General features: G+C 46.8%; 1 protein-coding gene across 1 annotated transcript in view; it reads right to left on the bottom strand.

The window, feature by feature from the left end:
- The window catches only part of fancm (FA complementation group M), a 131,377-nt gene that overhangs the window by 94,527 nt on the left and 13,268 nt on the right, over window positions 1-23,582 (bottom strand). The window contains exons 2-4 of the mRNA XM_059959537.1: window positions 15,162-15,334; window positions 14,989-15,066; window positions 12,518-12,676 (exon numbers count right to left, since the gene is read on the bottom strand). Of these exons, the coding sequence (XP_059815520.1) occupies window positions 12,518-12,676; window positions 14,989-15,066; window positions 15,162-15,334 (410 nt within the window). The remainder of the gene's footprint in view (window positions 1-12,517; window positions 12,677-14,988; window positions 15,067-15,161; window positions 15,335-23,582) is intronic.

The raw sequence follows: 23,582 nt of genomic DNA on the forward strand, positions 1-23,582 counted from the left end.
TCAGGTGAGCTTCTTTAACTCTTTACCTGGCATATTAATGCCTGCATTAGTGCTAATGTTCTCCCTCAAACACAATCAAAATTTTAATACTTTTGCATTCACTTATTTTCACTTAGTCCACTTACTCATGCATTATCTTCCTGGAACTCTTTCCTCCAACTCAGGAGATGAACTTCTCAGCCATTACAAGCCTATAAACTCGCACTGTCTCCCACCCTACCTTCTTCTAGATCCCACTCCAGTCTTCCAGCTTACAGTTTTTCTGTTTTTGAGATTTTGAGTGCATCTGAAATGTCTTCCAGGGAGGAGAGCACAGCAATGAAGGTGCAATACAGACCTAAGGAACACCACTTCATATTTCATCTGTGCATACTGCAGCCCTTCTGTACTATTTTCCCTCATTCAGAACCAGTAATTTATGCTACAAGTCATTCATCTGAGGAAAATGGTTCACATTTTCCTCTCCTCAGCCCTTTGTTTCCCTCTGCTGAATGTTTCCAGCTTTGGATTTACTTACATTAGATTTTCCTGTTGAAGATGGTGTTCGGTACTTGTGACATCCAACATTTGTGTCACATCATCCCAAAACGGAACCATAATCACTTTTGGAACATAACATTTCAACAATGCAGCCAAGACTTAGAGGCTGAAGGGTCTTGCTGAACTCAAAATTCAGGCATATTTAATATAACAGAATTGAATCAATCTGGCATAGACCAGGTTTTGAGCAGATCAATTGGCAATACCGTCTGTATTCAAGATTCAAGATTCACCATCAATGAGAATGAGGGCATTCATGTAATTCTACCTCCCTTGTCTACCACCATCAGGGCTACAAGTGACAGATTTCCAAAGTCTGCAGCTAATCCCTTAATTGAAAATTTGTTTCATCATGCTGCAGATGAACAGCTTGGTTTACAGTTCTGCAATATTCAAATGTGCAAGATCAAACTGAAAACTAATTTGATTTTAATTTCCTTTCCTAGAAATACAAAAAATAGAGCTGACTGCTCTATTCCTGCTCCTTTGATCCTGATGGCCTGCAAAATACAATCACAATTGATCATCAAAACTCAGTACCTTATACCTGCTTTCTCACCATATATTTCATACCTTTAGCACCAAGAATAATATGGAACTACATGTTATACACATTTGATGATTGACTTCAACGACATTCCTTGTTAAAGAACTTGGCAGGTTCACTACTTTCTGGGTTAAGAAATTTCTTCTCATCTGTTTTTCACAGTTTAACCCTCATTAAAAGGCCAAGATAGAGTGGATATTGAGAGGATGTTTCCTATGGAAACATAGGAAACCTACAGCACAATACAGGCCTTTCGGCTCACAAATTTGTGCTGAACATGTCCCTACCTCAGAAATTACTAGGCTTACCTATAGCCCTCTATTTTTCTAAGCTCCATGTACCTATCCAAAAGTCTCTTAAAAGACCCTATCGTATCCCCCTCCACCACCATTGCCAGCAGCCCATTCCACACACTCACCACTCTCTGCATAAAAAACTTACCCTTGACATCTCCTCTGTACCTACTCCCCAGCACCTTTAACCTGTGTCCTCTTGTGGCAACCATTTCAGCCCCTGGGAAAATGCATCTGACTATCCACATGATCAATGCCTCTCATCATCTTATACACCTCTATCAGGTCACCTCTCATCCTCCGTTGCTCCAAGGAGTAAAGGCCAAGGTCACTCAACCTGTTCTCATAAGGCATCTTCCCCATCCAGGCAACATCCTTGTAAATCTTCTCTGCACCCTTTCTATAGTTTCCACATCCTTCCTGCAGTGAGGCGACCAGAACTGAGCACAGTACTCCAAGTGGGGTCTGACCAGGGTCCTATACGGCTGCAACATTACCTCTCAGCTCCTAAATTCAGTTCCACGATTGATGAAGGCCAATGCACAGTATGCCTTCTTAACCACAGAGTCAACCTGCGCAGCTGCTTGGAGCGTTCTATGGACGCGGATCCTAAGATCCCTCTGATCCTCCACACTGCCGAGAATCTTACCATTAATACTATATTCTACCGTCATATTTGACCTACCAAAATGAACCACTTCACACTTACCTGTGTTGAATTCCATCTGCCACTTCTCAGCCCAGTTTTGCATCCTATCAATGTCCCGCTGTAACCTCTGACAGCCCTCCACACTATCCACAACATCTCTAACCTTTGTGTCATCAGCAAATTACTAACCCATCCCTCCAATTCCTCATCCAAGTCATTTATAAAAATCACAAAGAGTAAGGATCCCAAAACAGATCCCCAAGGCACTCCACCGGTGACCGACCTCCATGCAGAATATGACCAGTCTACAACCACTCTTTGCCTTCTGTGGGCAAGCCAGTTCTGGATCCACAAAGCAATGTCCCCTTGGATCCCATGCCTTCTTACTTTCTCAATAAGCCTTGCATGGGGTCCCTTTATCAAATGCCTTGCTACATCTACTGCTCTTCCGTCATCAGTGTGTTTAGTCACATCCTCGAAAAAATTCCAATCAGGCTTGTAAGGCGTGACCTGCCCTTGACAAAGCCATGCTGACTATTCCTAATCATATCATACCTCTCCAAATGTTCATAAATCCTGCCTCTCAGGATCTTCTCCATCAACTTACCAACCACTGAGGTAAGACTCACTGGTCTATAATTTCCTGGGCTATCTCTACTCACTTTTTTGAATAAAGGAACAACATCCACAACCCTCCAATCCTTTGGAACTTCTCCCGTCCCCATTGATGATGCAAAGATCATCGCCAGGGACTCAGCAATCTCCTCCCTCGCCTCCCACAGTAGCCCGGGGTACATCTCGTCCAGTCCAGGTGACTTATCCAACTTGATGCTTTCCAAAAGCTCCAGCACATCCTCTTTCTTAACATCTATATGCTCAAGCTTTTCAGTCTGCTGCAAGTCATCACTACTATCACCAAGATCCTTTTCCATTACAGTATATTAAGTCCCTCTGTTATTTCCTCCCGTTCCATACACACTTTCCCACTGTCACACTTGATAGGTCCTATTCTTTCACGTCTTATCCTCTTGCTCTTCACATACTTGGAGAATGCCTTGGGGTTTTCCTTAATCCTACCCCCCAAGGCCTTCTTATGGCCCCTTCTGGCTCTCCTAATTTCCTTCTTAAGCTCCTTCCTGTTAGCCTTATAATCTTCTAGATCTCTAATATTGCCTAGCTCTGTGAACCTTTTGTAAGCTTTTCTTTTCTTCTTTACTAGATTGATTACAGCCTTTGTACACCACAGTTCCTATACCCTACCATAACTTCCCTCTCATTGGAATGTACCTATGCAGAAATCCACACAAATATCCCCTGAACATTTGTCACATTTCTACCATACTTTTCCCTGAGAACATCTGTTTCCAATTTAAGCTTCCAATTTCCTGCCTGATAGCCTCATAATTCCCCTTACTCCAATTAAACACTTTTCTAACTTGTCTGTTCCTATCTCTCTCCAATGCTATTATAAAGGAAATAGAATTATGATCACTATCTCCAAAATGCTCTCCCACTGAGAGATCTAACACCTGACCAAGTTCATTCCCCAATTCCAAATCAAGTACAGCCTGTCCTCTTGTAGGCTTACCTACATATTGTCAAGAAACCTTCCTGAACACACCTAACAAGCTCCACCCCATCTAAAGCCCTTGCTCTAAGGAGATGCCAATCGATATTTGGGAAATTAAAATCTCCCGTCACGACAACTCTGTTATTATTACACCTTTCCAGGATCTGTTTCCCTATCTGCTCCTCGATATCCCTGTTACTATTGGGCGGCCTATAAAAAACACCCAGTAAAGTTATTGACCTCTTCCCGTTCCTAATCTCCACCCAGAGACTCTGTAGATAATCCCTCCATGATGTCCACCTTTTCTGCAGCCGTGGCACAACTTCTGATCAACAGTGCCACACCCCCACCTCTTTTGCCTCCCTTCCTGTCCTTTCTGAAACATCTATAATCGGGCACTTTAAGTAACCATATTGTGGCGACCCACTTCCCAGCGCACTCGAACCGGCTCACAAACTGGCATGCGCCAGCATTGAGGCTGGTCGCAAAAAGGGCGCCAAGCCTGCTTCACCAGCAAAGGGAAAAGCCCGCGCGCGGTACGGGACTGTGAATACGCCCCGGGGAGGGCGGGATCAGGAAGGCTTTAAAGCGAGGCCACGAAGTTTGAATAAATCTCTTTTGCAACCGCAGCTCACCAACTGTGTGTCATTATTTCAGCGCTGCGTGTAGCACCGATACAATTGGTGACCCCGACAGCCCAAATGATATTTGGGCTGAAGATGAATGACGCCGCATATGTTCATGCAGTTTCGTTGAAACTGCCAAGCTTCTGGACGCTACAACCTCACCTATGGTTCCAGCAAGCAGAAGCCCAATTCCACATTCGGCAGATAACCTCGGATGACACACGTTACTACTACGTGGTGAGCTCCCTCCACCAGGAAACAGCGGCCCAGGTTGAGGAGTTCATACAGTCGCCCCCGGAGGACGGCAAATACACAGAATTGAAAGCCTTGCTCATAAGGACTTTCAGACTCTCACGGCGTGAGCGAGCTGCCCACTTACGGCACCTGGATGATTTGGGAGACAGACCGCCATCGGCTTTGATGAACGAGATGCTGTCCTTGGCCAGAGGACACAAGCCCTGCCTCATGTTTGAGCAGGCATTCCTGGAGCAGCTGCCCGAGCACATATGCCTGCTGCTGTCCGACGCGGATTTCAGCGACCCCCGGAAGGTGGCGGCCCGGGCGGACTTGCTGTGGAAAGCCAAGAAGGAGAGTGGGGCATCCGTCGCACAGGTCACCAGGCCACGCTCCCAGCAGCAAACCAGACCAGGCCCGGCTGCAGAGCCCGCTAACCCCAGAGGCAGGGGTGAGGAGACCAACGAACAATGTTGCTTCTACCACCAGCGGTGGGGCACAGAAGTCTGCCGCTGTAGCCCACCCTGCAAGTTCCCGGGAAACGCCAGGGCCAGCCGCCGCTGATCACTACAGCAGCTGGCCATCGGGATAGCCTCCTGTATGTCTGGGACAAGCAGTCAGGACGCCGCTTTTTGGTCGACACCGGAGCCAAGATCAGCATCTTACCTCCGACGAGTTACGACACCAGCAACAGGGCACCGGGTCCCACCCTGAGGGCCGCGAACGGCAGCACAGTAAGGACCTACAGCACCTGTACGGTGCAGCTACAGTTCAGCTCCAGCCAGTTCATGTGGGACTTCACACTGACCGCCGTAGCCCAACCGCTCCTGGGCGCCGATTTTTTGCGGGCTCACAGCCTACTGGTCAACCTGCAAGGGAAGAGACTGGTCCATGCCGAGACCTTTCAAACGTTCTCCCTGGGTGAAGCCCAGTTGCCAGCCCCACACTTAGACTCCATCACGCTGTCCGACAACGACTTCACCAGAGTCCTGGCGGATTTCCCATCGGTTCTGGAACCGCAGTTCATGGCAGCCATGCCCAGACACGGCGTACAGCACCACATCCCAACACAGGGACCACCTCTCCATGCCCATGCTCGAAGGCTTCCCCCGGACAAGCTCCGACTGGCGAAGGAGGAGTTCAAGAAGATGGAGGAATTGGGGATCATCCAGCGGTCTGACAGCCCATGGGCCTCCCCCCTGCACATGGTGCCCAAAGCAACAGGGGGCTGGAGACCATGCGGCGACTACTGCAGGCTAAACGAAGCTACAACACCAGACCGCTACCCTGTGCCGCACATTCAGGACTTTGCAGCAAACCTGCATGGCGCACGGATCTTCTCCAAGGTAGACCTCGTCCGGGGATACCATCAAATCCCGATGCGTCCGGACGACGTCCCCAAAACGGCACTCATCATCCCTTTCGGCCTTTTTGAATTCCTCCGCATGCCGTTCGGCTTAAAGACTGCCACACAGATGTTTCAACGATTAATGGACACGGTGGGACGCGACCTGGACTTCGCTTTCATCTATTTGGATGACATCCTCATAGCCAGCAGCAGTCGTCAGGAGCATCTGTCCCACCTCCGTCAACTCTACGCCCAACTGAGTGAATACAGCCTGACAATCAACCCAGCCAAGTGCCAGTTCGGGCTCCACACCATCGACTTCCTGGGCCACAGGATTACTAAAGACGGGGCAACCCCTCTGCCCGCTAAGGTAGATGCAGTCCGCCATTTCCCCCGACCCAACACAATCAAAGGCCTTCAGGAATTCATGAGCATGGTAAATTTCTACCACCATTTCCTCCCTTCCGCTGCCTGAATCATGCGCCCCCTGTTCGTCCTGATGTCGGGTAAGGGCAAGGACATTACCTGGGACGAGAAGTCCGCCGCCGCTTTCATTAAAACCAAAGAAGCCTTAGCAAACACCGCGATGCTAGTGCACCCCAGAACGGACATCCTTAGCGCCCTCACAGTGGACGCATCTAATACGGCAGTTGGTGGGGTGCTGGAACAACTCATCGAGGGTCGCTGGCAACCCCTGGCGTTTTTCAGCAAACACCGAGGACTACCTGAGCTTTCGACCGGGAACTGTTGGCGCTCTACCTGGCAATCCGGCATTTCAGGTACTTCTTGGAAGGTAAGCCCTTCACCGTGCTCACGGACCACAAACCACTTACCTTTGCGTTCACGAAAGCGTCCGACCCCTGGTCGTCCCGCCAGCAGCGACATCTGTCCTACATCTCTGAATACACGACAGATATCCGGCATGTCTCGGGAAAGGACAATGTCGTGGCGGACACGCTCTCTCGCTCTAACGTTCATGCCCTTTCCCAAGGGGTAGACTATGAAGTACTGGCAGAGGCGCAGCAGGCAGATGAGGAGATCCCTAGTTACAGAACTGCAGTCTCCGGTTTGCAGCTCCAGGACCTCCCCGTAGGCCCAGGTGAGAGGACCCTACTCTGTGACGTAACCACCGGCCAACCCCGCCCCATCGTCCCAGCAGCCTGGCGGCGACGCGTTTTCTACTCCATTCACAACTTAGCGCACCCCTCCATCAGGACAACTGTCCGGATGGTTTCCAACAGGTTCATTTGGCACGGACTCCGCAAGCAGGTCAGTGAATGGGCCAAAATGTGCATGCACTGCCAAACAGCCAAGGTGCAGCGGCACACCAAAGCTCTGCTGCAGCAGTTCCACCCCACCCACCAGCGTTTCGACCACATTCATGTGGATACCATGGGCCCCCTGCCAGTGCCGCGAGGAGCACGGCACCTCCTGACTATTGTGGACCGGTTCACAAGATGGCCAGAGGTGGTCCCGCTCACCGACACCACCTCCGAATCTTGCGCCCGGGCACTGATTGCCACCTGGGTATCTCGCTTTGGTGTACCGGCCCACATTACTTCCAACAGGGGCGCCCAGTTCACCTCCAGCCTGTGGTCATCTATGGCCAGCCTTTTGGGGACACAGCTGCACCACACAACTGCCTACCACCCACAGTCGAACGGACTGGTGGAGCGTTTCCACCGTCACCTGAAGTCGGCTCTCATGGCCCGCCTGCGAGGAGCCAACTGGGCGGACGAGCTTCCCTAGGTCCTGCTCAGAATCCACACGGCGCCCAAAGAAGATCTGCACACCTCATCGGCCGAGTTGGTGTATGACGCACCCCTGGTCGTCCCAGGGGAGTTCATACCAGCCCCAAGGGGGCAAGAGGAAGAACCCGCAGCAGTCCTGGGCAGACTACGCGAGAGGCTCGGTAACCTGGCCCCCATACCCACTTCACAGCATGGGCAGAACCCGACCTGCGTACCCAAAGACCTGCGAAACTGTAAGTTCGTTTTAGTACGACGGGGCGGACATCGGGCACCACTACAGCGGCCCTACGAGGGCCTGTTTACGGTGATCAGAAACAACGGGTCCACATTCATACTGGACATTGGGGGGGGGAAAGAGGAGGTTTTCACGGTGGACCGACTCAAACCAGCCCAATGCGGACGTGACGCAGCCGGTCAAGATTCGGGCACCGCAGCGCAGAGGCAGACCTCCCAAACAGAGTCTGACCCGGACTGTGGACATTGGGGGGTGTATCGCTGGTTCTGGGGGGGGTGGGTTATGTGGCGACCCACTTCCCAGCACACTCAAACCGGCTCACAAAGTGGCGTGCACCGGCATTGAGGCTGATCGCAAAAAAGGCGCCAAGCCTGCTTCATCAGCAAGGGGAAAAGCCAGCGTGCGGCATGGGACTGTGAATACGTGCCCCTTATAGTATTCCCGCCCGTGGAGGGCGGGATCAGGAAGGTTTTAAAGCGAGGCTGCTAAGTTTGAATAAATCTCTTTTGCAACTGCAGTTCACCAACTGCGTGTCATTATTTCAGCGCTACAATATAACAATTACAGCATGGGAACAGGCCACCTCTGCCCTTCTAGTCTGTGCCGAACGCTTACTCTCACCTAGTCCCACCGACCTGCACTCAGCCCATAACCCTCCATTCCTTTCCTGTCCATATACCTATCCAATTTTACTTTAAATGACAATATCGAACCTGCCTCTACCACTTCTGCTAGCTCATTCCACACAGCTACCACTGTCTGAGTAAAGAAATTTCCCCCTCGTGTTACCCCTAAATTTTTGCCCAACTCTCAATTCATTTCCTCTTGTTTGAATCTCCCCTACTCTCAATGGTAAAAGCCTATCCACGTCAACTCTATCTATCCCCCTCATAATTTTAAATACCTCTATCAAGTCCTCCCTCAACCTTCTACTCTCCAAAGAATAAAGACCTAACTTGTTCAACCTGTCTCTGTAACTTAGGTGCTGAAACCCAGGTAACATTCTAGTAAATCTTCTCCGTACTCTATTTTGTTGACATCTTTCCTATAATTCAGTGACCAGAACTGTACACAATACTCCAAATTTGGCCTCACCAATGCCTTGTACAATTTTAACATTACATCCCAACTCCTATACTCAATGCTCTGATTTATAAAGGCCAGCATACCAAAAGCTTTCTTCACCACCCTATCCACGTGAGATTCCACCTTCAGGGAACTATGCACCAGTATTCCTAGATCTCTCTGTTCTACTGAAACAGAGAATCTCCCTGTCCCTGAGCCATCCAAGTCTCTGTAATGGCCACCACATCACATCTCCAAGTACTGATCCACACTCTAAGCTCATTCGCTTTGTTTACAATACTCCTTGCGTTAAAATAAACACATCTCAAACCTTCAGTCTGAGCGCGTCCCTTCTCTATCATCTGCCTATCCTCCCTGTCGCACTGTCTCCTAGCTTTCTCTATCTGTGAGCCAGCTGCCTCTTCCCCAGTCTCTGCAGTTTGGTTCCCACCCACCAACAATTCTAATTTAAACTCTCCCCAGTAGCCTAAGCAAACCTCCCGGCCATGATATTGGTACCCCTATGATTCAGTGCAACCCGTCCTTTTTGTGCAGGTCACACCTGCCCCAAAACAGGTCCCAATGATCCAGAAATCTAAATCCCTGCCCCCAGCTCCAATCCCTCAGCAATGCATTTATCCTCCACCTCATCCTATTCCTATTCTCACTCTTGCGTGGCAAAGGCAGTAATCCTGAGATTACTACCTTTGCGGTCCTGCTTCTCAACTTGCTTCCTAACTCCCTGTAGTCTTTTCTCAGGACCTCTTCCCTTTTCCTACCTATGTACCAATATGTACCACGACCTCTGACTGTTCTCCCTCCCACTGCACGATACCTTGGACACGATCAGAAACATCGTGGCACCTGGGAGGCAAACTACCATCCGAGCTTCTTTCTTGTGTCCACAGAATCGCCTGTCTGGCCCCCTAACTATAGAGTCCCATATTACTACTGCCTTCCTCTTCCTTCCCCTACCCTTCTGAGCCAGAGGCATGACCACTGTCGCTTCCCTCAGGTAGGCTGTTCCCCCACCCCCCCCAACAGTACTCAAACTGTTGAGTACTATAGTGGGAGAATCTGGCACCAGAGTGCACAGTCTCAGAATAAGGCATCTCTTTAGAACGGGAAAGAAGAAAAATTTCTTTAGCCAGAGGGTGGTGAATTTGTGGAATTCACTGCCACAGAAAACTGTGGAGGTATGTTTAGAGTGGAGGTTGATAGCTTCTTGAATAGTAAGGGCATCAAATATTACGGGAATGTGGTTGAGAGGAATAGTAAATCAGCCATGATTTATTATCATCAGAATAATAAATCTTTAATGGTGGAGTACAGTTGACATAGGGGCAGGCGTAGCACTTTTTCTGCTCGCAAAGGTAAATGCGAGGAGGGAGATCAGTGGGGAGGGACAAATGGACACTTCACCTATGGGTCTGTTGGGGTCATTCTAGAATGAAGGAGATGTCTTCCTTTTTCAAAAAAAGGGGCTCCCTCCCTCCATGATCAACGATGCCCTCAATCGCATTTCCATTTCACACGTTTACTCTTACCCCATCCTCCCATCACCCAACCAGCGACAGGGTTCCTCTTATCCCCACCTACCACCACACCAGCCTCCACATCCAGCACATAATTCTCCAAAACTTCCATCATCTCCAACAGGATGCCACCACCCAGCACATCTTTCCCTACCCCACCCCCAACTTTCTGCTTTCTGCAGGGATCACTCCCTACGCAATTCCCTTGTCCATTTGTCCCTCCCCACTGATCTCCCTCTCCTGGCACTTAACTTTGCAAGTGGAAAAAGTGCTAACCCTGCCCCCACTATTCCCTCACTACTATTCAAGGTCCTAAACAGTCTTTCCAGGTGAGGCAACACTTCACCTGTGAGTCTTTTGGGGTCATATACCATGTCTGGTGCTCCCGGTGTGGCTTCTTGTATAATCGGTGAGAAACGACACAGATTGGGAGACTGCTTTGCCGAGCACCTACACTCTGTCTGCCAGAAAAAGCGGGATCTCCTAGTGGCCATCCATTTTAATTCCACTTCCCATTTCCACATGTCCATCCATGGCCTCCTCCACTTGAGGGGTACACTTAAGTTGGAGTGACAACACTTTGTGTTTCGTTTGGGTAGCCTCCAGCCTGATAGCATGAACATTAATTTCTCAAACTTCTGGTAAAGGCCCCCACCATTTCTCCATACCCTTTTCCACCTCTCACCTTAACTCCTTACCCGCCCATCACCTCCCTCTGGTGCTCCTCCCCCCTCCTCTTTCTTCCATGGTCTTCTGTCTCTTCCACGAATCAACTTTCCAGCTCTTTACTTCATCCCTCCCCCTCACATTTCACCTATCACCTTTGTTTCTCTCGCCCCTCTGCTCACCTTTTAAATCTACTCATCTTTTTTTCTCCGGTTCTGCTAAAGAGTCTTGCACCAAAACATCGACTCTCTTCCATAGATGCTGCCTGGCCTGCTGAGTTCCTCCAGCATTTTGTGTATATCACTCAGATTTACAGCATTTGCAGATTTTCTCTTGTCTGAAATCCACCCTTTTTATTCTAGTATTTAAGATTGGCACTACATCAGTTGGATTTGTATTGTCGCAGTACATCTACCACAATAGTTTGCCTATGGCTAACTCAATACAATTCTATTAGATTCTTTACAGAAATGCAATTCATTTTTTAAACCACTTTTGGAGTATCAGCAATTCCAGCAAGGCCTACGTTTATTGCCCATTCTTAAATGTCCCTTGAAAAGGTGGCAGTGAACCACCTGGTTAGATCATTGCACTCCTTTGTGTGAAGACAATCCCATTATACAATTCAATAGGAAACTCCACAATATAAAGCCAAGCAAAGAAATATGTTGGGCGACTTGGAGAGGCTCTTGCAAAGGGTGGTACTCTGCTGCACCCAAATCTTTGATGTTAAGGGTAGGGAGAAGCAGTAAGATTAGCCTGGAAGGGCAACAGTAGTGCATTTCGTGAATAATACACTATAGTGCTGGTGGAGGGAATGAGTATCAAGGATGGTTCATGAGGTGTCAATCAAGCAGCCTATTGTCCTGTATAGTGTTGGGTTTCTTGAGAGCTGTTGATTGGTGTTTTACTTATCCATAACATTCCTGACTTGTGCCTTGTAAATGGTGGAAAGGTCTTAGGATATCAGAAAGTGGATCACTTACTGCAGGATCCCAAGCCCCCTACTCTTCTAACCATAGTACTTATGAGGCTGGCCCAACTAAGTTTCTGATTAATGCCAATTCCAAAGATATTAATGGTGGGAAACTTGCCAATGGTATCACAATTCAACTTTACATGGGTTTTGCCATAACCTTTGACAGCAGAAAATGACTTGCCTTAACTTTAAATACATTTAAGCTTCAAAAATATTTCTAAGGGGTTTTGTATTCTATAGCAAATACAACAGAGGAAAGTGAATATATTAAACATCTAAAATTCACTCAAATTATAAATTAAAATTCACTTTTTCTATTTTCAAAAGTTGAAAATTATGCTAGAAATCTAGTCTGGGGAGCAAAACTTTCTAGAGAATATAATGGGTTAATATCTAAGCAGTCAGTCATTTTACTGAGCAGCTGAGTTACACATAAGCCACGTAATTTATGTCCTTCTACAGGAGAAAATAACACTCACCTCTAGGTATAAAGACTGAATCGCAGTGAGCTCAGGTCCCAAAGGAATTACAAACTTCTCAACATGTCGCTGATGTGAGTAGGGCTGAACATCCACTGAATCTTCAGACCTCACCTCCAGATGTGCAATCATAAGGTTTGAAATGACTTGCTGTACAGCCTGTCAAAAACAGGAACAATTTCATATTTTTGTGGTGCAGCCTTTCTCAATGAATGAGTTGTGAATTTAAGTCTCACTCCAAACTGATATTGCCAATTTAGTATTTAATAGTTTACATTATTATGGGCTGGTCTTTTTGGATACAATACTAAAATTAAAGTCTGTCCTGAGCCTTATAGGCTCATCAGGCCGGTGCTTATGTTGGTCTCTGTGGCGTGAAGCGACTGATAGTACGAGACTTCCCCCCAGATAGGACGCCCATCTATCATGAGCATCTTTGCCAGTACCCATTTTCAGCTGGGTGGACTGGAGCAGTGTTTGGTTAAGTGCCTTGCTCAAGGACACAACATGCTGCCGCGGCTCGAACTCACGACCTTCAGATCGCTAGTCCAACGCCTTAACCACTTGGCCATGCGCCACATACAATTCTAAAACTGAAGTTTTGTCCATTTATAAAATGGACAATATATTTCTCAGGGTAGAGATCAGATTATAAGCAACAACTTAGCAAGAATATCCTTCCTAAACAGATTTGTAACTTAAGATACATTAGCTATTAATAGTCTAACACAGTTTGTAAAATACCTAAGCAATCCTAATCAACATCAATTTAATTTTATCCAGATGGGATACAGGATGGAAAAATAGGTCTCACTTAAAAGAGATCATTGCTGGCTTATCCACAGAAACAAGGTTAACAGTAAGAAGGTATGGAAAAGAGTATGTTACATTAGCACAAGTCTACTAAAGATGCATCAAGTAATATGATGGCCAAGAGGTGTAATGTTGTTCCATTTTTTATTTAGAACTCATTGGACAGTTTTCAATTTTACCTCTTTCACAATGGACAATACTGATCTTAAACAGAAAAACATCTAAAGGAAGATCACTAGAAAGATTGTCGAAAAAAGCTTTTTCTTAGCACTAGCTTTCAGAGCTTCAGATTATTAATTCTAAAAGGTTTCAGGGAAGTTTTAAATTTTAAAAAAATGAAAGGAATAGACTATTTGAACTGGATAGGCGGCAGAAAAAAATGGGTCATGTACACAAGTCTTCACTTAATGTCAAAAAGATTTTACTATATCTGAAAGCTGCCCTCACTTGAACCAACAGTGGATAATGGACTTACTGTAAAAGTTCAAAACAGAACAGGAGCTGCTTCTTTATGTATCAAGTATGACTTTGTCCAGTATCAGTGAGCAAATGGGCAAGTATCACTGTGATGTGGAGAATGAAGTTTAGTCATCCTTGAGGTTGGCAAGAAAATTTCACAGTTTTGTTCTCTGAACAAAATTTTATTTTAAAAAACGACTTTTCACCACTCGGGAGAATGCATGGCTATAAATGTAAACATAGATGGGAATTATTTCTCACGTCATCAGCTTGGAGTAGGTTTGACCTACTCTACAGTCATAATACATTTCTGCATCTTCACAGGCAGCCAATTCATTTGATCTGCTTCCTAATACAAGATGCGAACTCATATTTCATACTCTCAACCTGGGTTTCACACAGCCAGTTAAAAGCGGAAGGATCCTTTCAAAGATATCCTCAAGACCAAGAAGATGGTTTGTTTTAAACCTAGCTTTTCAGGATTCTGCTCTTAGCAAATCCTCATATTTTACTATATTGGACATGGTTCATTGCTGACATTGATTAGGCTCATTTTCAAAGACTGCCACTGAAACTGGAACTGTTAGCTCAGAAGTGCCCAAAGCTCACTCAATCTCTCTCTGATCTTTGAGTACTTTGACCCTGCAGAAAATAGTTTCAATACTTAATTTTGGAGAAGTAAATTAACAGCCTATTCATTAAAATCTATCACCTAAAATAGTAGAGCATTTTTTAGTCACATAATTACATAAAACACTGCCTTAAAATAAATCAAGTTAAAATATCTCAGGATATCTCTGGGACAAAAAATATGAAAACTTATCTTTGTAGCTCTCTATAAGAACATAGCAAGAAAACTTTGGCAACAGTATTTATAAGCGTCCTCACATCTATCATGGTTGACTTGCATTGTCATAAACCATAGTCCATAAAGATATTTATATTTATAGGCATGTTGATTTCTAATACAATATGCAAAGAGAAGCACTTCAGAAGCTGCATTCAGCCAAATCCCAATAAATACTCAAGTACAAAAATTGCAAAGCTGCTGAAATTAAACATATGGGTATTCTTCATCTCAACAGTGATTGTACCTTCATCGTCCTTATGCTACGATTTCTCCTTTTGTGTACCTGATCTTCGGAAAAGCATGAATTCTAATTAATTTATACCTGGCACCAATTGTGCAAGTAACTAACCTTTACATCCCCACCTGGAGTGGCAGTCAAAGCCAGAATGCGGAACTGAAGTGTATGGTTGCATAGCTCCTTAACCACCTTCAACAGAAAAAAGTGGAAGTTATTAAAAATATTAAATCATGCCAGTATCGAGTAGCAAAGTAGCTACATACATATCCGTAATCATACTGTACCTGGCAATATGCATGATTTCCCAGTGCCTTGTGTGCTTCATCAACCACCAAACACTTTACATTAGCCGCTGGACAAGCTCCTCGAGAAAGATCATTCATCATAACCTGTGGTGTGAGGAAGAAAACCCGTCTGGTTTTCCAAATACCCTGACGATTCAATACCTGTGTATGCCCTGAAAAAGTTATTGAATACTTAATTGATATCAATTTTGGTACATGCACTTTTGTAAAACTAACAGCCAACTACCATGATCACTTCCAACTAATGGCAGTACTAAAATATTGCATTGACAATTGGTTTTCTAATGCCTAAAAAGATTTTGGGACCTCAGGATGGGAACACTTGGTCTAGATAGCTTTCAATTTTGCTGAGGTTTCAAATCACAGTCACAGACTATGGAAATAATAACGCTTTTAAAACATCTTCCTTTGGAGAGAACAAGTTAAAATAAATAATCATGCACTCATATAGTCGGCCCTCCTTATCCGCGGGGGACTGGTTCCAGGACCCCTCGCGGATACCAAAATTCGCGGATGCTCAAGTCCCTTATTCAACCTGTCTCAATGCGCTGGACCTCAGGACCCAGCGAAACCCCAGACCTTATTTAACCTGTCTCAGTGCGGTGGACATTAGGACCGGGCGGTAGAGATCTGAATCCGCAGTGTTTCTGTTCGCGAAAATAATCACGAACACGATTGAAAATAAAGTGGAAATAATAAAGCAATCGGAAAGACGTGAAATGCCATCGGTCATTGGAAAAGCGTTAGGCTTCCTCGGTCAACAATCGGAACGATTTTAAAGGATGAAGTGAGAAAGGCTCTGCCCCGATGAAAGCTACAATTATTACTAAGCAACGCAGTGGTTTAATTATTGGGTTTTGGGTTTTTGATCCTCCAGATCAACCCGGCACGATGGAGAGCGCACTCGGGAGCTATCTGTCCCGAGTCCTGAGAACTTCCGTTCCCAAACCCAGCGCTGAAACATACGTTAAGTGTTTTATATGCATAGAAAGGTAAAATATATACTACATACTAAGACAAATGTTTAACTAATTGATGCTAAATAATACTGGACTTCCGATTTTTTTCGATCCCGATCCACGATAACCCACGCACATCCTCCCGTATACTTTAAATCATCTCTAGATTACTTATAATACCTAATACAATGTAAATGCTATGTAAAATGGTTGTTATACTGCATTGTTTAGGGAATAATGACAAGGAGAAAAAAAGACTGCACATGCTCGAACAACCAGTACTGGAAGAGCACTTCTGGGATTTTGTGATTCGCGGTTGGTTGAATTCGCGCATGCGGAATTCGTGGATAAGGAGGGCCGACTGTATTTAGTTTCTTTTTAGCCAGCTTTGGAACACTGGAAGCAGATCCCACACATCAACAGCAGAAATGTCATGCTAGGAGGTTTAGAGATGGTGTTTCAGAGTGCACTTTAAAAGTTGAGAGCAGATCAACTGGCTGCCTCTACAAAATCAAGTAGCTTAAATGAAGAACGGGAGGTACTGCATATTCTCGTTTCATCCTTTGTCTTGTGCAAATATATATAAAAAAGGTGAAAGAATATTCTTAAGTTGAGCTAATAATAGCAGACTAAAAAAACTCATGGGTAACCCTATTTGAGAATTCTACCAAACAATGACAATATCCTTCATTTACCAAATACAATGGATTCTGGTTAACTGGACCATCGGTTATTCGGGGGAGTTGGTTATTTGGGGCAAATCTTAAAGAACAAAAACTAAATTGAGAAAATTGCCAGGATTCTTTTTGTTTATTTGGAATACTGCCACTTAATTGGGGCAGGAGACTGTTGCCGAACAGGTTGTAAGTAGCATTAGTCACGAGCACTTGTGTGGCATTTAATGGCATACCAAACTTTGAGTGAACAGTTTTTAAATAACGTTAGTTGCATGTATGTGTGTTCATAAAAGTGATTTTTGTCACTGATAGTTAGTGAGAAATAAGCAGTAAGAAAATTCCAAACTGTTTTCTTCACTGCAGTTTCAAGCATTCAAGCTTAATCGTGCCAGAAACACCCAGGAGTGAAAACTTAGACCATTTCACTATTTCAACCAGTTCAGCTGGTGGCACAGTGGCATCAGCGCTGGACTTCAGAAGCAAAGGCTCCCAAGTTTGAACCCAATCGACCCACCCCTCTCCTTGCCCCGGGCACGCTTTCCATCCATATCGGTTTGGGTAACGAGACAGCCACTCGGCCTCGTAAAAAACAAGGGTTGAATCAGGAACGTTCATACCATGACCCGGTTAATCCGAAAGGAGACCAATTCTGACACTACGCGCCAGACAAGAATGGCCGACTGTCTGGTGTGACAAGCTATGAAATGAACAAGTTCGAAACAATAACGAATTTGAAGGAAACAACAATCATTGCATTGTATGAAGGCAGTCCATTTTCAGCACTTACTGTCTGCGCTGAATTTTTTTCTCATGTACACCGGATGAATTTCTGTGTCGATAACACTGGACAACAAAGATTTTGCTTCCTGAATACCTTTGAGTGTATCTTATGGATTTTCGGCTGCTGATCATGAAAATCACTATGAAATGATACTATTACACTGTGGCGGCTCATTTCCTAGCGTATCCGAACCGACTCACAATTAGATAGCCTACGGGGGTTTGCGAGCACAGAGCTTTGGAGCCTCTTCGCCATGGGGGGCCGGTTGACAGAGGCTTAAAAGTGAGGCTGAAGTTTTCGAATAAAGTTTTTTTCCTTCGACTGCAGTTACCGACTCCGTGTCGTAATTTTAGCGCTGCGTGTAGCACACCGCTACAACACACCATTTATTTCAACTCATAACTCAAATTGAAATAACTGATGCCACGATTAAGGAAGCCATTTTTGTTAGTCCACAAATCAAACAAATCATCAAAGACAGGCAATTCAAAGAATTTCTAGTGGGACTGGAGAAAATTGCATGGAAGGCATTCAAGGATGTTGTTGAAAATCTTCTGGCAACTACATAGCACCAAACTACATGAAGCTGGTCAACAACATGCTTCAAGCATACAAAATCATGAAGTGCAACATGTCACTAAAGCTTCATTTTCTGCTTTCCCATTTAGACTTCTTCCCTGCAAATCTTGACACTGTCAGTGACAAGCATGGTGAAAAGTTTCACCAGGACATTGCGGTCATGGAGAAATGGTATTAGGGCAACTGAATCCATCAATGTTGCCTGATTATAGTTGGACACCTACCTGAGAAGCCTCAGACACTGAGTATAAATGAAAATCATTAACATCTTTAGCTTAGTTGAACTACTGCAAAGCGTCAACACTGTTATGCAATTAAACACATTATGTTCAAAAAAAAATTAATTTCTTGTTTCTCCAATTCATACATGATACAAGTAGTCTGAAATTATATTTGTGTTTGGCTTCAAGCAGTCTATCACAAACAAAAAAAATTCTGAGGGAGCAACATTTCCAAAAATATTTGTTGTCCAATGTAACTATTAGGAACTAATAAAGTCTTATAGTATACTGTTGGTAGTGTTCCAATTTGTTCTGTATATCATTTAAATACATCACGTGTTATTTAGTTTGTCTTTTTTCTATCTTTTCAACTATTTCCATGAAACCGGCTAATTGGGGCAGCTACTTAATAAGGCCAAAATGTACTACTCCTGATGTGTCCCAATAAACCAGAATCCACTGTGCTAAAATTTGTAATAATGGCTGGTTCCTGGTAACTAAGCTCAATCTGAATGTTTTCAACCAGTTATTTTGAGTTTTTAAAATCACTAAAGCAATTGAACATGAAATCTCTGTTCATGTTCATCTCTGTTCAATTGCTGCTCTGTTCATGAGCAGCAATTGTTAGAAATGGCTCTGGATTTACATAAATCTGAAATAAAACAGAACTGATCATAGTAACACTTTTAAAAAACCAGCAGCACAATCTTTACCTTTAAAATAATCTATGCAACTACAATATGTAGATCCTGAGTCATGATTTTTAACAGAACAAAACATAGCTTTGCAGGTGAACAGGTGGAAATAATTTACAATAAAGAGATATCCAAAATGGATTGTCAGTCATTTCAGAGAATTAATAACCTTTCCCCTATGGAAATATAATTACCTTGTACATCTGTATCAAAAATAATGTTTTACTGAGAAGGCAAGGATTTAATGCCTTCTAAATGAGATAGAATATGGTGGTGGTGAACTACTGTAGCCCACATGATGATAATCTTTCTCATTCTTCTGAGCTTCAGCAAACTTGCCTCATTTATTTGCAAATATTGATAAACATGTGAACAGGGAAGACTCTTCAAATTTTTCCATCCTCAATGATGATAGCTATGAGGAGAAGTGAAAAGAGTATGTCTGAAACTTTTGGAACCATCTTTAACCAGAGTCTGACTAATTCAGCTTCCAAATTTTAATCACAATCACAGAGGACAAAGTGTGGAACTCTGGAAATTCCTCTGCAAACTGTTTTTCCTCTCTTTCCTTCTTTAGAATGCTATTTTGGCAACTTTCCCCAATATTCCTTCATGTAGCTCCATAGCAAGTTTGGACTGCTGCCCCAACTTACATAGCCAATTACCATCTATGAGGTCACTATGTCTCATGCAAATCGGCTGGAGAACTCACATGTGAGGAAGTGGCTTGGGCTACCAAGATAACTTAGCAGCATAGGACTTTACGGGAACGGAGCCCTTTCTCTGCTAATTTCTAGTCTGGTGGAGGAATACAAATGTGCCAAAGCAAAGCTGGAAATGATGCTCAAGAAAATATCGGGACCCAATTGTAAGAGGCGTTGCTCCTGCTCTAGCAACAGGGAAGAAACGGACCCCAGCAACAGCAGTACTGGACGCAGAAGCTGCCCTCCGACACCAGGACATAGTGGGCAACAGGGCAGAGGAGGCTTTGGCCTTGGAGCAATGAAACCTACCTGACAAAAGGCTACTACAACTGAACACCGGCACCTGGTGGTGGAGGAGATGCGCCACCAAGAAGCAGCAGCCAGATGTGCCAAAGCAATATCCCAAGCCAAGCAAGGCTGCTGGATGAGGTGGAAGAGTGTTGAAAGGAGGAAAATTACATGGAGTGAGCTGTGGAGCATAGAGTCAAACAGATTGAGCTTCATCATCAGAGCAACATATGATGTCCTGCCCTCTCCTATAAACCTAAATCTCTGGCTGGGAGAGGATCCAGTCTGTCCTCTGTGCACATTTCTGGCATCCCTCGAGCACATCTTGGTTAGTTGCAAGACCAGCCTAACACAAGGCAGATACACCTGGTGACACAACCAAGTGCTGAGGTGTTTGGCAGCTGAACTTGAGTGTAACAGTGTAACCACCAATGCCAGGCCCCTCAATGCCCAGACAACAGTTCCACAACTACCATCCTTCATCCAGGAAGGAGAGAAACCGGGGGCTAATGCCTTGCCTCATGACTCATGCCCACTGAGTGCAGCCAGGGACTGGGAAATGTGTGTCAATTTAGGCCAGGAACTTACTTTCCCATCTGAAATTACAACAACCAACCTACGGCCTGACCTGGTCCATTGGTCCAACTCCTGTTTTTATCACAGAGTTGATGGTCACCTGGGAGGACCCTGTGGATGAGGCTTACGAATGGAAAAGGCTGCGATATGCCAACCTCACACTTGAAGCAGAGGAGTGAGGCTGGAATGTAAAAGTGCTCCCAGTTGAGGTGGGGTGCAGGGGCTTTGTAGCCAGTTTCACCGTAAGGCTGCTGAGAGAAGAAGGAGTCAGAGGGCAGGCCCATAGGAAGGCAATCAAAGCACTTGCTAATGCCGCCGAAATGAGCAGTCACTGGCTGTGGCTGAAAAGAAGGGATTGTGGCGGCTCATTTCCTAGCGTATCCGAACCGACTCACAATTAGATAGCCTACGGGGGTTTGCGAGCACAGAGCTTTGGAGCCTCTTTGCCATGGGGGGCCGGTTGACAGAGGCTTAAAAGTGAGGCTGAAGTTTTCGAATAAAGTTTTTTCCTTCGACTGCAGTTACCGACTCCGTGTCGTAATTTTAGCGCTGCGTGTAGCACACCGCTACAATTGGTGACCCCGACGGTCCAAACGATTTTTGGACCAGAAATGACCGACGCCGCCTCTGTTCATGCGGTTTCGTTGAAACTGCCGGGTTTCTGGACACAGCGCCCGGACCTATGGTTCCAGCAAGCCGAAGCCCAATTCCACGTTCGCCGGATCACCTCAGAAGACACCCGCTACTACTACGTGGTGGGCTCCCTCGACCAGGACACAGCTGCCCAGGTCGCGGAGTTCGTACAGTCGCCCCCGGCAGACGGCAAGTACACGGAATTCAAAGCCCTGCTCCTCAGGACTTTCGGACTCTCACGGCGCGAGCGGGCTGCCCGTTTACTGCACCTGGATGGCTTGGGCGACAGACCTCCATCGGCTTTAATGAATGAGATGTTGTCTCTGGCCGAGGGACACACAGGCCTCATGTTTGAGCAGGCATTCCTGGAGCAGCTGCCCGAGGACATACGCCTGCTGCTGTCCGACGCGGATTTCAGTGACCCCCGGAAGGTGGCAGCCCGGGCGGACTTGCTGTGGAACACCAAAAAGGTGAGCGGGGCGTCCATCGCACAGATCTCCCAGCCACGCTCCCGGCAGCAAACCAGTCCAGGCCCGGCCGCAGAGCCCACTATCCCCCGGCCCAATGAACACTGGTGCTTCTACCACCAGCGGTGGGGCGCAGAAGCCCGCCGTTGCCACCCGCCCTGCAAGTTCCCGGGAAACGCCAGGGCCAGCCGCCGCTGATGGCTACGGCGGCTGGCCATCGGTATAGCCTCCTGTATGTGTGGGATAGAAGGTCGGGACGCCGGTTTTTGGTCGATACTGGGGCTGAGATCAGCGTTTTACCTCCGACGAGTTACGACACCCGCAGCAGGGCACCGGGTCCCCCCCTGAGGGCCGTGAATGGCAGCACAGTAAGGACCTATGGCACCCGTCAGGTGCAGCTACTGTTCGGCCCCAGCCAGTTCACGTGGGACTTCACACTGGCCGCCGTAGCCCAACCGCTTCTGGGTGCGGATTTTTTGCGAGCTCACAGCCTGCTGGTTGACCTGCCCAGGAAGAGACTGGTACACGCCGAGACCTTTCAGACGTTCTCCCTGGGCGCGGCCCAGTTGCCAGCCCCTCACCTCGGCTCCATCACGCTGTCCGACAACGACTTCACCAGGGTCCTGGCGGAGTTCCCCTCGGTTCTGGCACCGCAGTTCACAGCAGCCATGCCCAGGCACGGCGTACAGCACCACATCCCGACACAGGGACCACCCCTCCATGCCCGTGCTCGGCGGCTTCCCCCGGACAAGCTCCGACTGGCGAAGGAGGAGTTCCAGAGAATGGAGGAATTGGGGATCATCCGGCGGTCCGACAGCCCCTGGGCTTCCCCCCTGCACATGGTGCCCAAAGCGACGGGGGGCTGGAGACCGTGCGGCGACTACCGCAGGCTGAACGAGGCTACCACACCGGACCACTACCCTGTGCCGCACATTCAGGACTTTGTGGCAAACCTGCACGGCGCCCGGATCTTCTCCAAGGTCGACCTTGTCCGAGGGTACCATCAAATCCCGATGCATCCTGACGACGTCCCCAAAACGGCTCTCATCACCCCGTTTGGCCTCTTCGAGTTCCTCCGCATGCCGTTCGGCCTGAAGAATGCCGCACAGACGTTCCAGCGGTTAATGGACGCGGTGGGACGGGACCTGGACTTCGCGTTCATCTATTTGGATGACATCCTCATAGCCAGCGGCAGTCGTCAGGAGCATCTGTCCCACCTCCGTCAACTCTGCGCCCGACTGAGTGAGTACGGTCTTACAATCAACCCTGCCAAATGCCAGTTCGGACTTGATATCATTGACTTCCTGGGCCACAGGATTACTAAAGACGGGGCAACCCCTCTGCCCGCTAAGGTAGATGCGGTCCGCCACTTCCCCCGACCCACCACGATCAAAGGCCTTCAGGAATTCGTCGGTATGGTCAATTTCTACCGCCGCTTCCTCCCTTCAGCTGCCCGGATCATGCGCCCCCTGTTCGCCCTGATGTCGGGTCCGAGCAAGGACATTACCTGGGACGAGGAGTCCGCCGCCGCTTTCGTTCAAACGAAGGAAGCTTTGGCTGACGCCGCAATGCTAGTACATCCCAGAATGGACACCCCTACCGCCCTCACAGTGGACGCATCAAACACGGCAGTCGGTGGGGTGCTGGAGCAGCTCATTGCAGGTCGCTGACAACCCCTGGCGTTTTTCAGCAAACACCTGCGGCCACCCGAGCTCAAGTACAGTGCTTTTGACCGGGAACTGTTGGCGCTCTACCTGGCAATCCGGCATTTCAGGTACTTCCTAGAAGGTCGGCCCTTCACCGCGTTCACGGACCACAAA

Source organism: Hypanus sabinus, chromosome 2 (genome assembly GCF_030144855.1).
Source record: "Hypanus sabinus isolate sHypSab1 chromosome 2, sHypSab1.hap1, whole genome shotgun sequence".
Taxonomy (NCBI): domain Eukaryota; kingdom Metazoa; phylum Chordata; class Chondrichthyes; order Myliobatiformes; family Dasyatidae; genus Hypanus; species Hypanus sabinus.